At 47.3% G+C, this 16,000-nt stretch overlaps 1 protein-coding gene across 2 annotated transcripts; it reads left to right on the top strand.

Moving 5' to 3' along the window:
- The first annotated feature begins 834 nt into the window (after positions 1-834).
- Positions 835-13,629, top strand: apcdd1l (adenomatosis polyposis coli down-regulated 1-like). 2 transcript variants are annotated; one of them, XR_014598971.1, is made up of 5 exons: positions 835-1,152; positions 8,987-9,179; positions 9,649-10,189; positions 10,734-12,066; positions 12,099-13,629. XR_014598971.1 is itself a non-coding variant. In XM_084036073.1 (4 exons), exons 1-4 carry the CDS (start codon positions 1,071-1,073, stop codon positions 11,511-11,513), a joined length of 1,596 nt encoding a protein of 531 aa, XP_083892199.1. In that variant the 5' UTR covers positions 835-1,070; the 3' UTR covers positions 11,514-13,629. The 2 variants fall into 2 exon arrangements, 1 of the variants encoding a protein (XP_083892199.1); XM_084036073.1 differs by having other exon boundaries at positions 10,734-13,629.
- The last annotated feature ends 2,371 nt before the right edge of the window (positions 13,630-16,000 follow it).

Genomic DNA, 16,000 nt, shown 5'->3' with positions numbered 1-16,000 from the left:
ACCAACAGAACTTTATTCAAAATCCGAGAGGATAAAGAGTCCAAACAGCAAAGATGAATTTCGGGGAAATAGGTGTGAAATAATATTTCCATGTGATTGAATGTCTTGGATTTTATATATGATGATCAGTTTTGTCTTATTCACCAAGAAAAAAGTATTCAGCAAAATGAGTTACATGACTTCAGTTACCGCCCAACGGGATTATCACTTGTAGCAGAAAACGTGACTTAACGAGCGTTTACTTGACTGTTTAGTGGATAATGTTAACGAGACGCCTCGTTAAGAACACACTAAATGTAAATAAGATAACTTTGAGGTCATCTAGATAAATATCTGTCATAACTGTAATCTACACTACTATTCCATTCCTTGATATTTATTCAATAAAATTATGAAATTCCATTCCCCTCCATTATATTTGTGGGGGGGGGTCTGAATCCCTGACAGGAAGTGAGAAGGTGTTATTATATGAATGTTTGTGTCGTCGCCGCGGCGTTAACTCCTGTTCACCGCTGCCCTTTGCACCTTGCTCTAAAAACTCCCAGGAGCCTTCACTTCAGGAAGCTCGAACCCCCTCCTCCTCACACACACACACACACACACACATACACTCCCTCCTCTCAGCTCAAACCTACAGGAGCCAGACAGGAGTGCACACACACACACACACATGCACATGCATCGAGTGGAACAGAGTTGCACAGTAGTGAGGCAATGGTGTGTGTGGTGAGAGAGAGAGAGAGGGTGGGGTGGAGAGAGAGAGAGAGAGAGAGAGAGAGAGAGAGGGTGGGGTGGAGAGAGAGGGGGGGGGGGAGGCAGCGTTTAGTCTCCCTCCACTTAAGGGAAGCAGCAGAGTGGAGAAGTTGCATGCAGTGTGCGGTTGCATCGAGGACTTTGTTATCAGACCATGGAAGCCGCGAGGCGACGATAGAAGAAGAAGAAGAAGAAGAAGAAGAAGACTTTCATTGGAGGGATTACTGGACTCTTCTGGACCCGGGTCATGGTGGTCTCCCGTTGACCGGATCCTGTGGTTGTCGTGGATTTGTGTTTCCTGAGTGGAGTTTCGGTGGATGAAGAGTGAGGAAGCAGGAAACATGTCATCGGGACGTTTCGGTCACCTGTCGAGGGTCTGGCTGCTGTCGCTGTGGCAAGGTGAGTCCGTCTGACGGAGGATGAAGTCTGTCAGACCTCCAGCTGCTCAGGAATCTTCACTCCCATCAATGCACCGCTAATATGTGCAGATTTCACATGATTCATGTTTTAAAAGCTTAAACTGACGCCGGTGTTTCATAATCTCTAAAGTTTTATTCCTGCTGGAAAAACTTAAATTGAATCCAATCTCATCGCTAGAATCAGATCTGAGGAGAATGCAGCAGATTTTCAGCCCTGAAGTCTCCGGTATGAAAGACAGAAAATAATAATAAGATAAACGCTCTCTCATGTCAGGACACAGAGACCAAAAAAAAATAAAAAGATTAAACAGACAAACTCATAATTACAAGGAAGTTATTACGTAATTTGTCACAATTGATATGCAGACGTGTGATCAGCACTTAAAAGTAAAAACCTACAGACGTATGAATAAGCGTCTGTGTTCCCGTCTCCTCCTCGCTGTCTTCAAAGCGTCTGAGGAGCCTTTAAAGAGGATCTGGAGCCTCTAAACAATGGTCCCCCCGGAGCCCCGGAGCCGGGACGCGTGGCCCTGGAACTAATGTTGCCATTATGGTAATGGTTAGAATAACAGGAGACCTGCTGGATCACCTCGAGCCGCCGCCGCCGACCGTCCAGCCGCCGCCGCCTCAGCAGCAGTTTGGCCATCAGAGCTCGTTAAGGTGATGAGCATCTGCCGGGTCCTAATCACCACCCAGAAGACCCCAACCCCCCTCATCCTCCCAATAGCTGCTCCAGTGGTGGACTGGTACAGACTGGTTTCTTTTTGAAGTCTCTCAAGGAGCAGGAGGAGGCCGTGTCTCTTCTTCCCAAATCAATCAGGAACTTAAAGTGCTGTCATTAATTATAGAGGAACCGTTGGTTTAAATCCAGATTCAGCACTTTGACAGGTGTTCGTTTCTCTGAGAAGCTTCCAGCAACATTTTCATTTCGACTGTTTGCTTGTTTTCTTTCCTTTAAAGCCGTTTTAATTTAAAGCTTCTCTGAGTTCTGAAGCGGCTTGATGAAGTGAGGCAGATAAAAGTGGCCACATGGAAGAGACCACAGGGGAATGTTTGGATGAGGTTTGGTTGGATTCTTTGGGCAAACTCATTTCCTGCTGTGGGACGGTGGAGATATGAAGTGAGACGGGAACATGGTACGATCCCACTATCACGACTTCTTTGAGCCAATAAAACCCCCCAAAACCACCTTTGATCACATCCTTATGAATGAAACCATCGGATGTAGCGGTCCGGACCCAGCTCCACGGACCGGATCCCCCCACAAACACGTCGCCAAACCGAGCTTCTGGATTCAGGTGGAAGCGATGTGACCTCAGCTGGAAAACACCAACGGACCATCAACTCCTCGTCCGCTATCTACATCAGCAGACGCCACAACGCACGCGAGGTCTGACAATCAGGGATCCTCTGATTGTGTGAAATCTATTTGCACGTTAGAGGCCGAGAAGACACCTTGATGTGTCAGCTGTTGGTGAAGGTGTGAGACGAGAGGTGAGCTTCCTCGTGAACGGGAGCCAGACTTCGGTGGATCCGGCGGCGGCGGCGTCCGCTGGCCAAACCCCCGCTGATCCCTTCTCTAAATAAACGAGCCGGCCGGATTAAGAAGCTTAGGCTATGATGAAAAGACAACAGCGGGCGTCCATGCTGCTGTCCCGGGGACGGAGGGGGGGCCGTGGTCCCGGAGACCGCTATGCTACAAGAGGCTGGGGGGGTTAAGCCCCTGAAAAAAAGCAAAGAAAGTGAGGGGGACTCGGGGGTTAGAATAACACAACAGACCTCATGCTCTTTGAAAGACCTCTAAATCAACCTGACCTTCGCCTGACTTTGGTGACAAGGGAGGAGGGAAGTACGGGTACGGCAGCAAATGACATCGTCCTCGGCCCCCGTCAGCGTTGGCCTGCAGCTCGTTACTATAGCAACGAGAAGGGTAAGGTGTTAAAGTAACTGTGGGGTTTTAGGCACCTTTAGACGAGGACTGTGTGAGTTTTTTATTTCATGTCACCAAGACTGAACATGAGAAGTGGACGTCGTCATGGTGACGTAACCCTTTGGTTTGTGGACTATGGCTTTGTAGCATCGAGTTCGGCCTTTTGGTCTTCAACATCTTGGATTCTTCCAACCAGTAGAAGGAAGTGACCATATTTGGACTGTGGGTGGATCTGACAGACACAAGCGGCAGAGCGGCACCCAAACCAGCATGTTGGATTGAAGAAGACTTGAAACTAGAGATTGAGACCATAAACTCATGTTTACAATGTTTACTGAGATAATACATCAAGAGAGAAGTAGGACCATTTTCTCATAGACTTCTATACAACCAGAGAGGAGTCGCCCCCTGGTGGCCAGCAGAGAGAAGTAGGACCATTTTCTCATAGACTTCTACACAACCAGAGAGGAGTCGCCCCCTGGTGGCCAGCACAGAGAAGTAGGACCATTTTCTCATAGACTTCTATACAACCAGAGAGGAGCCGCCCCTGGTGGCCAGCAGAGAGAAGTAGGACCATTTTCTCATAGACTACTATACAACCAGAGAGGAGTCGCCCCCTGGTGGCCAGCAGAGAGAAGTAGGACCATTTTCTCATAGACTTCTATACAACCAGAGAGGAGTCGCCCCCTGGTGGCCAGCAGAGAGAAGTAGGACCATTTTCTCATAGACTTCTATACAACCAGAGAGGAGTCGCCCCCTGGTGGCCAGCAGAGAGAAGTAGGACCATTTTCTCATAGACTTCTATACAACCAGAGAAGAGTCGCCCCCTGGTGGCCAGCAGGGAGAAGTAGGACCATTTTCTCATAGACTTCTATACAACCAGAGAGGAGTCGCCCCCTGGTGTCCAGCAGAGAGAAGTAGGACCATTTTCTCATAGACTTCTATACAACCAGAGAGGAGTCGCCCCCTGGTGGCCGGCAGAGAGAAGTAGGACCATTTTCTCATAGACTTCTATACAACCAGAGAGGAGTCGCCCCCTGGTGGCCAGCAGAGAGAATGCAGGTTTGGACAGCATGGGCTACACTCTTCAGAACAGGTTTCATACAGCAGATACGAGTCATCCACAGCAACGCTGGTTTTCTTCTTTAAAGCCCAAACACATATTTTTCATTTCATCTCCATTGTTTTAGTTTGTGTGTGTGTGTGTGTGTGTGTGTGTGTGTGTGTGTGTGTGTGTGTGTGTGTGTGTGTGTGTGTGTGTGTGTGTTTTCTCCTCTAAACTTAATTAAAAAATACCAATTCCTTGTTTGTAGACGAGGGTCACTGCAGCCGTCGGTCAGTAGAATGTTACTTAAAAGCTTTTGCTGCCGAGTAATATATTCACTTTTCAATTAGTTATTAATTGCATTTTCCGGTCATTTAGCCACCACTGATGCCTGACGGGATCTTTTTAATATCTAGAACAAGGAGCTCTTCGTTGTGAATCGTCTTTAAACACCTACAGGTCTGCAGCACGGCTCGGCAGCTGTGAATGCTGAATCATGTTAGAAGTGGAATGAGGGGGATCGCTCAGCTACTAATCTTGTCATCCCAGCTCACGAAGACGCCTCACCCCCATCCTCCTCCACCCCCATCCTCCTCCACCCCCATCCTCCTCCCAACCAACTTTCATTCACCTCATCAACCACTGACAGACAGAGAGAAAAAAGAAACAAAGACGAGAGAAAAAAGAGAAGGGAGGAATCTGAAATCCATCCAGGAGAAATGAGCCGTAAACATTGTGCCTTTTTCATGGGGGGAGGGGTAATCAGTCGGGGTGGTGGGGGGTTTGAGGGACAACTTCAGGGACAGTTTCCAGGGGTTTTGTCCTGCAGCACTGAGACAAAGAGAGATGGGAAGGTGGCTTTAACGGGACACGGGGGCACGGGAAGAAGAAATGGGGTGAGGATGTAGTAAAAACACCAAAAAGAGAAAAAGTAGGAAACATAAAATACTGGAGCTGGGAGGAATTCCCCCACTGAGCCGTCACTTCAGTGCACCGGCAACACGGTCAACTCCACGGCCTCCACTTTGGCAACTTCACTGATTCTCCGTTACAAACAGTCTCTCTAACCAACGACGCTCAAAACAGCTTCATTCCCCAAAAAGCTGCAGCGGCTGCTTCTTGTTTGTTTTCCAGGAGAGGAAATAAATAAAGAAGTACATTAAAAAAATGTGTTTTTGAGAGAGAGAGAGAGAGAGAGGGAGAGACAGAGAGACAGAGAGAGAGAGAGAGAGAGAGAGAGAGAGAGAGAGAGAGCGGGCTGCCAAACCGTAATCACAAATGCAAACAAACAAACAGTGTGCAGCCTGGAGGTCCTTTTATAAATGGCGTCCCTTCTGCAGTGTATACGGCAAATCAATGTGTGCAGTGTGTTTTTGTCCACGTGCATGTGTGTGTGTGTGTGTGTGTGTGTGTGTGTGTGTGTGTGTGTGTGTGTGTGTGTGTGGAAACAGGGTGACTATGGGAGCTCACAGACAGGTAGATTACTTTGGCTGCTCATCAGTCGGCTGCAGCGAGGGCCAGCGGCGGCGGTGATGACAGACTGACCGTCCAGACCACATGCAAGGTCACAGGCTGCTGCGCTGCCCCCTTGTGGGGGAGTCGTGGTACTGCGTGGTGACATATTAATGAGCTACCACAATCGGTTGTCGCCTCCCTTTGCGTGTTGCTATGGCAACCCAAGCAGCACGGCCGTGTCTCATTCTCCTCAAAGGATGTGGCTTCACATGTTAACTACGAGCATCATAAGTCACATTAGACCCGGGCTCCTGGAGAGCCGGTTTTAATGATCCAGTCCTGGTTCTGGTCTCAAACGCTCTCCAGAAGTCTGTTTGTGTGTGTTGTTCCTGCTGGGAGCTGCAGCAGAGCGATGATACACGACAAAGACATCAAAACGCAACGCTTGATCTGATTGGCTCACGTCGGCTCCAGACGAACACGAACTGATCGCCTCCCAGCTGTGAAGAGATGCTGTAACCATGACAGCACCCTTCAATGCTGTGTTATTTGTCAGCTGTGATGCTTTAGCAAACTCGTGTTGACCTTTGAACCCTGCAAGGTCATGGAGGTCAGTGACATAGTTCGACTTTGTGTAAAACCTGTAGAAGAAACAGTGTAACGTTTTAGTGAGGTTTCATCGGATCCTCGTGTCCCTGATTAGTTGGATTACAGTTGGGTTCATATTTGACGCCAGCATAATTATAATTCTAACAAACAGCATTTTGTTATATTTTCTGGAGGCAAGCCTAAACTCTACATATGTGCACTCAGCAGCCAGCTCATTGACAGTTTAATATCAGTTAAACCGAGGTGTGCCTCATATACATCAATGCAATGTATAATCCTACAGAACTCAGAACCATTTGAATAAGTTAAAGCAGTGGCTGAAACTAATGATATCTGACTGGCCCTGTAGGAAGATTGAGTCGTTGGGGGATGTGGGATATTATCATATGTATTACACCATCGGCCCAACTGTGGTTGGAATAGGCTCCTTTTGTAGAAGAATACTTAAAAAACCCACGATGAGCAATTTTGTTTTACTAAGCTGTGTTTTTATGAGTCCTCCGTGAGTAAATGCAACCATATGCCCGACTGGAGTGAGATCCAGAGAGGGAACGGGGCCTGAATGACAAGTGACCTCAAGAAACACGATAGAAAATGTCGTTTGAAACCCCAACGACTTGTCTGTCCGTCCACTTAGGCCACATGTTGCAGCTCCGGAGGGCCGGCTAACACAAACCAGACCGCTTGGGCGACCCGCGAGGACCAGTGGAAATGAATTAATCCTGATTAGTGTTTCTGCTGTGAGCTTCATCCCGTGGGAGAGCAGCAGCCGGCCCACCGGCCGACCGGCCCACCGGCTTCCCTCACCAGCTGCAGCATAAACAAACACATCAGCACACCGGCGAGATTACAAACATGTTTCAAGGCCTGCGACGGAAAAACAGAGAATTAATCACATCAACAAAAGTGACGGGAGGAGAAAACGTGCCCTGAGCTCAGACGTGGTTCTGTAAGTGTGTGTGTGTGTGTGTGTGTGTGCGTGTGTGTGTGTGTGTGTGTTTCTGTGTGTGTGTGTGTGTGTGTGTGTGTGTGTGTGTGTGTGTGTGTGTGTGTGTCAGGTGGAAGGATGCAAGGAAATGACTGCACACATGTCTGTGGTTGTGGTCAGCATGTGGGAAGCATTCCAGCAGTGAGGGGAACAAATAATATCCTCCCTCTGACACTAACTAGGTTTATAAACGTCCATCACCGCCATCTTGGAGCCTTTTGCAGAAAAAAAAACTAAAACGTCAAACACTTTCCATTCAAAGTCCCCATTGTCCACTCCTCCTCCTCCTCATCCACTCCTCCTCCTCCATCTGCTCAGCTGTGAGAGGACAAAACTCATCTGTGGCTCAACAAATAAAAACCTCCTGGCTCAACTGGAGGCTCCACAGAGTGATGTTCTCCCCCGAGCCTGAAGTCTGAAGTCAAACAGAGAAGAAGTGGAGTGAGATTACACATGGAGGACCCCGAGGAAAGAGGGCGAGTGAGAGTGAGAATGTGAGAGTGAGAATGTGAGAGTGAGAGATTAAGAATGTGAGAGTGAGAATGTGAGAGTGAGAGAGGGAAAATGTGAGAGTGAGAATGTGTGAGTGAGAATGTGAGAGTGAGAGAGGGAAAATGTGAGAATGTGAGAGTGAGAATGTGTGAGTGAGAGAGTGAGAATGTGAGAACGAGAGGAAGCAGCTGGATACTCTGACCTGAAGCAAACGTTTCTGAAATAGAGAGTTAGTTAAAATAGGCTGCAGCTCGTTATCTAACAAACGACAGCGTATCAGGGCGACTGTCGGGAAAAAAAACAAGCAGCATCTATGCTAGCTAACGTCCCATGAATGTACATGTAATGAATCATCCCAACGTGTGACATCACCTCGTTAAGGTCCTTAGGGTGATGATGTTGATGCTTATTGTTGCTTTTATTCATATGAGGACAAACTGTCATCTTATGGGTGTTTATTGATCGGTGCGGTTGGGCTAACATGCTAGTGGTAGCTTCCACTTGTTGTCATAGCAGTTGCTTGATTCCGCTTACACTGGATGTTTGCCGCAAATCGCCCCCCTCTTTTTCCCTACGGTGGCCCGGATACACTGTCGTAGGGACCCTAACCCTCCAGCGCCTTTAACCCTTCACTATCTAACACGCCTTGTCATCAGTTAGCCGATAACCTCCTACGTGTGTGTGTGTGTGTGTGTGTGTGTGTGTGTGTCAGATCAATAAATGTTAGAGTGAACGATACTTTCGTTGGGATTAACTCGACTGTCAGCGTTGGGAGCAAAACTCAAGCAAGAACATTCATCATCCCAAGTGTTTCTAAGAGTCGTATCGCCAACAGATGTGTTTGGCTCACAGACCCCGGCAGCTGTCAGAGACCCTCTGGTTTGGTTTATCTCTCTCACACACACACACACACACACACACAGAACCCCCCAAACAAGGCCTGCGTGTTGCAGCTGCAGGCCGATTTGGAGTGACAAGCCAAAACTGCCTGGCCATGGCCGGCGTCCAGATCCCGGCTTCGTATGGTTCCCATAGCGCCCGCTCACCGCTCATTACACGCAAAACGCACGCAAATTACAGCCAGTCGGCCATAAGTGTGTTTGGACGGAGCGGGAGAAGATGGGAATATTCCCTCATGGCTATTACCCGTTTCCTTCATTTTTCTGATGACGGCGGCTGTTAATAATCTCCAAACTAAATCATCCCCCGTTTCCGACGTTCACCCAGCGTCTGTAAACGCAACGTGAAGTGTTTATATGTGATTGGATGTGTTTCCTGTCTCCTCTCCTGCGTAGCTGTGTTTGTGGTCGGGACGGGGAGTAAAGTGTGGGAGGTGCCCACGGCCTCCTTCACCTCCTCCTCCTCCTCCTCCAATCTCAGCGAGGGCCTGCAGTGGGAGCAGGATTGCCAGTACCGCCACCTACAGGACAGAGTGAGAATCACGGCCGACGTCCCCCCAAGACTGGACGGCACCTGGGTGTCAACGAGGTGACCCTGTTAGCTTATCGTGCCATGTATAAAAGTAATGTATATTAATACAATGCTAAGACATTCAAATACATGATTTCTACATACAAATTAAAAATGTTCTATATTGGCATTTCTAACAATTTCATCTCATAACATAACAAATAGGTTGTATTCATATTCATGTTAAGGGGTATGTTTGAGACTAATTTTAATTATTGGAAGAAAAGAAAGAGTTTGGGATCAAATAATTTCGGGGACCCCAGCAGGAACCCTGTCGGGCTTCCTCCAAACATGATCATTTATATTTATATTTAAAGCTTTGAAAGAAACATTTGTGAAGTCTTTGTAAAGTGTTGGAAGTGTGAACATAAATGCATAATAAACATAAACATCATCACTAACCAGTCGCATTGAGAGCTTAAAGAAAGCTTTGAATCACATGAGACTCAATCAAACACTCAGTTGACCTTTAACCTTGGTCTCTCAGGTGTGAGGTCCGGCCCGGTCCGGAGTTCCTGACCCGTTCCTACACCTTCCTGCCCAGCCGCCACTTCCAGGCGCTGCAGCACTACTACACGGACAGCGGCTGCGAGGACCCCGCCTACTCGCTGGTGGTCCGGGGGAAGCTGCGTCTGCGCCAGGCCTCCTGGATCACCCGCGGTGGCACCGAGGCCGAGCACCACCTCAGCCGGGTGGGCGTGGTGGTCCACGGCTCCCCAGAGCTGCTGAAGCAGCAAAGGCCGGCCTCGAGGCTGCCCCAGACCTGCGGGGGTCTGAGCCCGGGTCTGAGCCCGGGTCGGGCGGTGCCGGGGAAGCTGTACGAGCTGTACAACACCCGGGCGGGGAGGGGCTGTCTGGCGGCGCTCGGCTTCTCCATGATGGAGATGGGACTGGTGCGGGTGGAGACGCGGCACCACGCCCACGGGGGGAAGGTCCAGGAGCTGCTCCTCGGGGACATCCACACCGACTGGACCCAGAGGACCCAGTACAGACCTGCAGGGTACCAGCAGCCCCTGCAGAACGCCATGGTGAGAGAACAGAGGGGAAAAGCAGGTGGGGGTTCGGTGCCTTGCCCAAGAGCACTCGAACCATCTCTAAGATCAAGAACAAATTCATAGTGGTCTCTGATGATAAATAGTCAAAGATTTGCTGCATTTTCTGATCTGTTTTAATGAAACGAAATGATTCATTTATCAATTATAAGGTAATAATAATTTTATGGGGGGATGAATCGGTTTATCACTATTTATGAAATGTGAATACAAAGGAAAAATATCTCAGCAACATTCTATAATAGAATACAATAGAATGATTTCATAATCAATAAAAATGGATTTTAAAGAAAAAAACAAGATAGCCCATAATAACGGAAAACAAAATGTTTGTAAAAGAGTAGGAACGCCTATTCCATACTCGTGGAACCCCCCCCGTCCATCCTGATAAATAAAACACTTTATTTCTACTTTAATTCTCTATAATAATATTCTGATATATTATAAATGGCCGGTGATTGATCAGGCGTGTAGGTGAAGAAGCTAATCGACCCTCCATCACATTGTCTCTCCTCTGCAGCATCACATCCACCCGTGTCCTGTGTGTGCGCTGGTGTACCGCTCCTCAGAACAGCGCCCCCCGGTGTTGCCCCGCCCCCCTCCGGCTGCTCTGTCTCTGGCGGGTCGCTGGGTGAGCCGTCGCTGCGAGACGCGCCCCAACGTCCTCTTCCTCACCCGAGACTTCACCTTTGCCCCCGAGCAGCAGGCGTGGGAGGGCGTCTACCGCCACTACTCGGACCCCGCCTGCTCTCAGCCCACCTTCACCCTGAGGGCCTCGGGCCACTACGCTCAGGGGAACCCCTCCCCCAAGGTCGCGGGCGCCACAGAGTTCGTCTTCAAGGTCACCCAGGTGAGAGTCACGGCCGTGGAGGAGGCCACGGCCAAGCTGCTGAACGGCACGCGGCCCGGGAAGTGCGGCCTGGCGGGCGGCTGGCGGGTCGGCGTGGAGCAGGACCTGACCCCCACGGACGGCTGCACGCTGCTGGGCATCAAGCTGCCACACAAGGAGTACGAGCTCTTCAAGACCGAGCTGGACCACCGGAAACGCCCGCTGCTGTTCATTGGGGAGAAGCCGACCGACGGGTCCAGTCCGGACCGGCCGCAGAGGAGGCCCACCTCTTTCCAGGCTCCCATGGTGCTTTGCGGCGGCGGGGGGGCGGACACGCAGGGGTCGCGTCGCTACAACTCAGGTTTTAACAGCAAGCAGGTCCAGCTAGCAGCCGGGGGGACTGCAAGACCGGCACAGCTGGTCCTGCTGGTCCTGGGGTCGGTGCTCTGCACCTGCTTCAGGGTTTATTAGAGACATTCTGCACAAATCACACAGCTGACGTTCGTGATGGACGTTGCTCTCCGGCGTGCGGTGATGACTGACATGTGCGACGGTCAAAAAGAATCACGAGACACTCGGGAGAGCTGGATCAGGATTCACATCTGGCTTTCAGATGCTGCGTGCAGGATTCACTATGACTCGTAACTTCAGCTGCATTTCTAAAAGAAAAACGACAAATCTGTATATAATCCACCGATATATTACAAGTGTCATCACTTCAGTGTGTCAGATATATTCTTTTATACCCCTCCTTCCTGTATCATGATCACATGTTCTCACCTCACTGTTGCATTTTCGAATGCGGTTTTCTTGGTTATCATAAAGCAACATAGTCGTGTTGAGGATTGTTTTTTCCACAGACTTCAGTCCATCGTAAATAAGTGCACTTAGTACAGAACATTATTTTCCTCAGCGAGAGAATCTGGAAGGTGAAAAACGTCTAGTCAGCGTTCTGACAGCTTCCATCCTCGTTGGTCCGCCGCCCCCGAAACGTTCACGCTTCATCTCTTCACTCCCTCAGCTTGTGTATTAACCAGCTTTTTTTCTCACCAGCAGTTGATTTAAACAAATCAAAGGAATATTTATTTTAACCATTTATACTGTACTTTTTGATAAGAGAAAGATTTTTGGTTGAATATTTTAGTTAGGTTTGCGATTTAATAAGTGACTTTTTCTATGTGTATTAAAAATAATGGCTTTTCATAACATCATGTGTTCAATGTGCTAACATCAGCATGCTAACACGCTCACCACAATTCTAACATGCTAATTGTTTTACTAATTACAATTAATCCTGAGAGGGATGTGAAGGTCTGGACCAAATTTCAGGAAAATCCATGAAATATTGTTTGAGATACAGTGAGTCAAAACCACAGCATGAAAACCATCGAAAACATCAGTAGGGTTCATCCTCTGAGAACCCTGAATATCTGCACAGCTTCTCATGGCAATCTCTTTCGGACCGACCTGCAGAAGTGAAAAGGTTTCTGCTGTTTAATTTAATGACCAGAACTTTGGGACTGTAGCATCAGCTGTGGTGTCATCCAGAGATATGGTTCGATAAATAATGTGGAAGCACACATTTACATGACGCGTTCAGGGGCACTCCAGCTGCAGGAAAACACACAGACGCTCTCAGATTGGACACGCCGAGAGAACGAGCAGCCGTCAGCGACACAATTCATCTCGCCGACACAATTAATATGCCGGAGAGGCAGCGGCGAGGAGACAAGACAGGAATATATATATATATTTATATATATATATCTCCAGATTTCCAGTGTTATGACTGAAGCAAGTGAAGTGTCTCCTCCGCTGAGAGAGAAATTCTCTATTTGTAAAAAATCCTGACACTCGCCTTTTTCAAAATGACTGCAGACGGTTCAACTCAAATTAGACTATAACCCAAAATCAGCTGTGTTTTTATTTTACAAATATTTTGAATTCACATGTCAGTAATCTGCAGTGTTGAACCAATGAGGAATGATAACAAAAAGTGCAAAATATGTGAAAGGTGCTGCAGGTCGGAACGGAGACGGGTTATTTGGTATTTATCAGTCAAATCAACCGCCCCGTCCTGATGGAGCAGATTACTTCTGAATGTTTATGACGAAACACACAGAGTTTCTTATTAACACATCATCACAGAGAAACATCATCCAATTGGAGTCCAATATTCACTTTCAGCTCTGTGTTTGGTCTCCACCTCCTCCTGAGGGTAAAAGTGAACTGCTGATTGCTTCACCGTGTTCACGAGCAGGCTGTTAACTTGTTTATATGCCGTTCGGTGTTGGATAGGTAATGTGCTGTCATTAGTTGCCTTTTATCCTTTATTTAAAAGCATTTATGCTAAAAAAAAAAACAACTAAAAAAACAGCACTATGAGAATTGTGAGGCTGAAAAAAGGTGGAAAACGATAAACAATGAACTGAAAGATGCCATAAAGCTCTGATGAGCCAAGAACCGCAGACTCAAGCAGTAATTATCCATGTAAATACAGAATATATTGATTGTAATTGCTTAAAGATTGCATTCATCTGTGCTGCAGCTTTAAAATAAGAAAATAAACAGAATACAAAAATAAATAATGAAGGCAAGAATGATGTTGGCTCTCACTAGCAGGCACAAAGAGGGAAGCAGAGCGAGGGACTCCTTTCCAGACGCTACATACTGTTCCTATTAACTCCTGAGAGAATGGTGATGGCAGCTGTTAGCCCCATGAGGTCATCCTTCAGGCTCGGATGGAGGACAGAGATCTGTAACCCCCCCCCTCGAGCCGACTCAAAGGGTCTGAGACAAAGAAGAAATGAGAGTGGACGAGCAGAATCTGTCATTAAATGGAGAACCAGGGGATCTAGCGGGAACCACATGGATCTGTCCTGCATAGTCTAGTTGAGGTTTCCGTAGCGAGTCATAAAGTAGAGGCTGTTAAGGCGGAGTTAAGGTGGAGAGGAGGACCAACATGTTAGCAGTCAGGCCCGGTGGCTTGTTGAATGCATCCATTGATCAACAGAAAAAAACACAACAAAAAGAAAAACTGAATTTAATTTAGTAGACAACAGCTAGCCTGGCTCTGTCCAATGGCTCCAGTGGTAGCGCATCGCAGGAGCTTACATAAATATTAAATATAAAAAAATAGCAACTCTTGTAAAAGTATGGAATAGGATACGGGCCACATGTCTTTAATTTTTTAGCTTGAAATTCAAATTCTTTTAATGACAGAATTTAGATTTTAATAACAGAATTGTGATTTTTTTCGTCAGAATTATTACATTTTTTCACTCACAAATATAAAAAAATATTTTTTCTTACAAATCTCAGAAAATTAGGAAAACAGTCTTTAAAGGGTTAAAATAATTTGAACTCAGAACTAAAAAAAAAAAACGAGAAATAAAATCGCATCGGGCCTCATCCCCTTCCGTAGAGTTTGCTCCAGTGAATGAGACGTGAGCCTGAACAATCCCCCTGTGAAAATAAGTTAAGACAACGCAGGTCGTAACTACCGTTAGGACTGCGTGAATGTAGTTTAGCTACATGTTTTATTAAATAGTAGGATAAACACGGAGTCACGGTACTCGGTGGTCCCCGTCTCCCCGGACAGAGCCCCGGTCTGCTCCTCCGGGAGTCCGGGGCTCTTAATGAGTAAACGGTAACCTTGCACCCCAACGAAACGGTGTGCTTTGTCTGTACATGTCTCTGATCAGTCGTGATAATACAACACGTTATATTAGTATATAAATATATTAGTACATTAGTCGCCTAGACGACCACAGCACCGGCGGGCCGGTTTGAACTGGTTTCGCTAACGGAGCAGTTTGTTGGGGCTGAACTGGTTTTGCACTGGACCCCACAGGACTCTAGTTGAGACACGTAAGTACCTTTTTATTGTGTATTTATTTTACTGTCTAAGTTATAGCGATAAAAAGCCTAGTGAGCTACAGGCTAGTCACGCAGCCAACGCTAGCTCAGCTAACGCGATGCTAACACGGTTGACGTTAGCGGATTAATCAATATGTCCTGATTTCGGCCAACAGGGAGTAAAGCCACCTCGTTGAGTATTTATTGGAACATACAGAAGGCAAATACATATGTGTGTGTGTTTTTTATTTGTGTACCCTCGTTATGATGACTGCGTTAGCGTTTGTAACTGGCGGTTAGCGCGTTAGCATGCTAACAACGTTAAACGATCCAAACGGGCTCTCTATTTCCGGCTGCCATGTTTGTTATTACTCCCAGTGGCGTTAGCTGACAGGAAGTGGAGCTGGACCAGCTGTTGCCATAGCAACAGAATGGGGCTGCAGTTTTTTTATCCTCTGAAGCCCAATCCCAGTGTCCCCCCTAAAGACTTAGACCCTGAACCCTCAGGGACTTGATTAGACCAGGACTTAACTAGACCAGGACTTAACTAGACTAGGACTTGACCAGACTAGGACTCTGACTTGACTAGTCTAGGACTTGACTAGTCTAGGACTTGACTAGACCAGACTAGGAGTTGACTAGACCAGGACTTGACTAGACTAGGATTTAATCTAGACCAGGACTTCTTCTCTGATAACCAGCTGTTGATTAACATGTTGTCTGTACTGGTTTAGACAGAGAGGACTGTGGAACTCTCCTTGGACCCTGTGAGGACTAGACTAGGGGTGCAGTCGAATAGTCAAAAAATAAGGTCCTAACTCCTATTCCTATCTCCTATTCCTTGACCTCTGGGGAAAACGTCACGGGGTTAAGGAAAGGCGATAGGAGAACTCAAAAGGATTTAGGAAAAGTCGACCGCGGTGCTCAGAGAATCCGACCGGACTTCTTCTTCTTCTTCTTCTTCTTCTTTTTAATGGCGGTTGGCAAACAACTTTTTGTGCATTTCCGCCACCTTCTGAACTGGAGTGTGGATCAGAATGGATTTGGACGATTATCGTTGGATGAGAAAAAAAAAAAAAAAAAATAAACCAAACAAATAT

Source organism: Eutrigla gurnardus (genome assembly GCF_963514095.1).
Source record: "Eutrigla gurnardus genome assembly, chromosome: 2".
Classification (NCBI taxonomy): Eukaryota; Metazoa; Chordata; class Actinopteri; order Perciformes; family Triglidae; genus Eutrigla; species Eutrigla gurnardus.
This window is presented reverse-complemented; position numbering and strand designations above follow the sequence as displayed.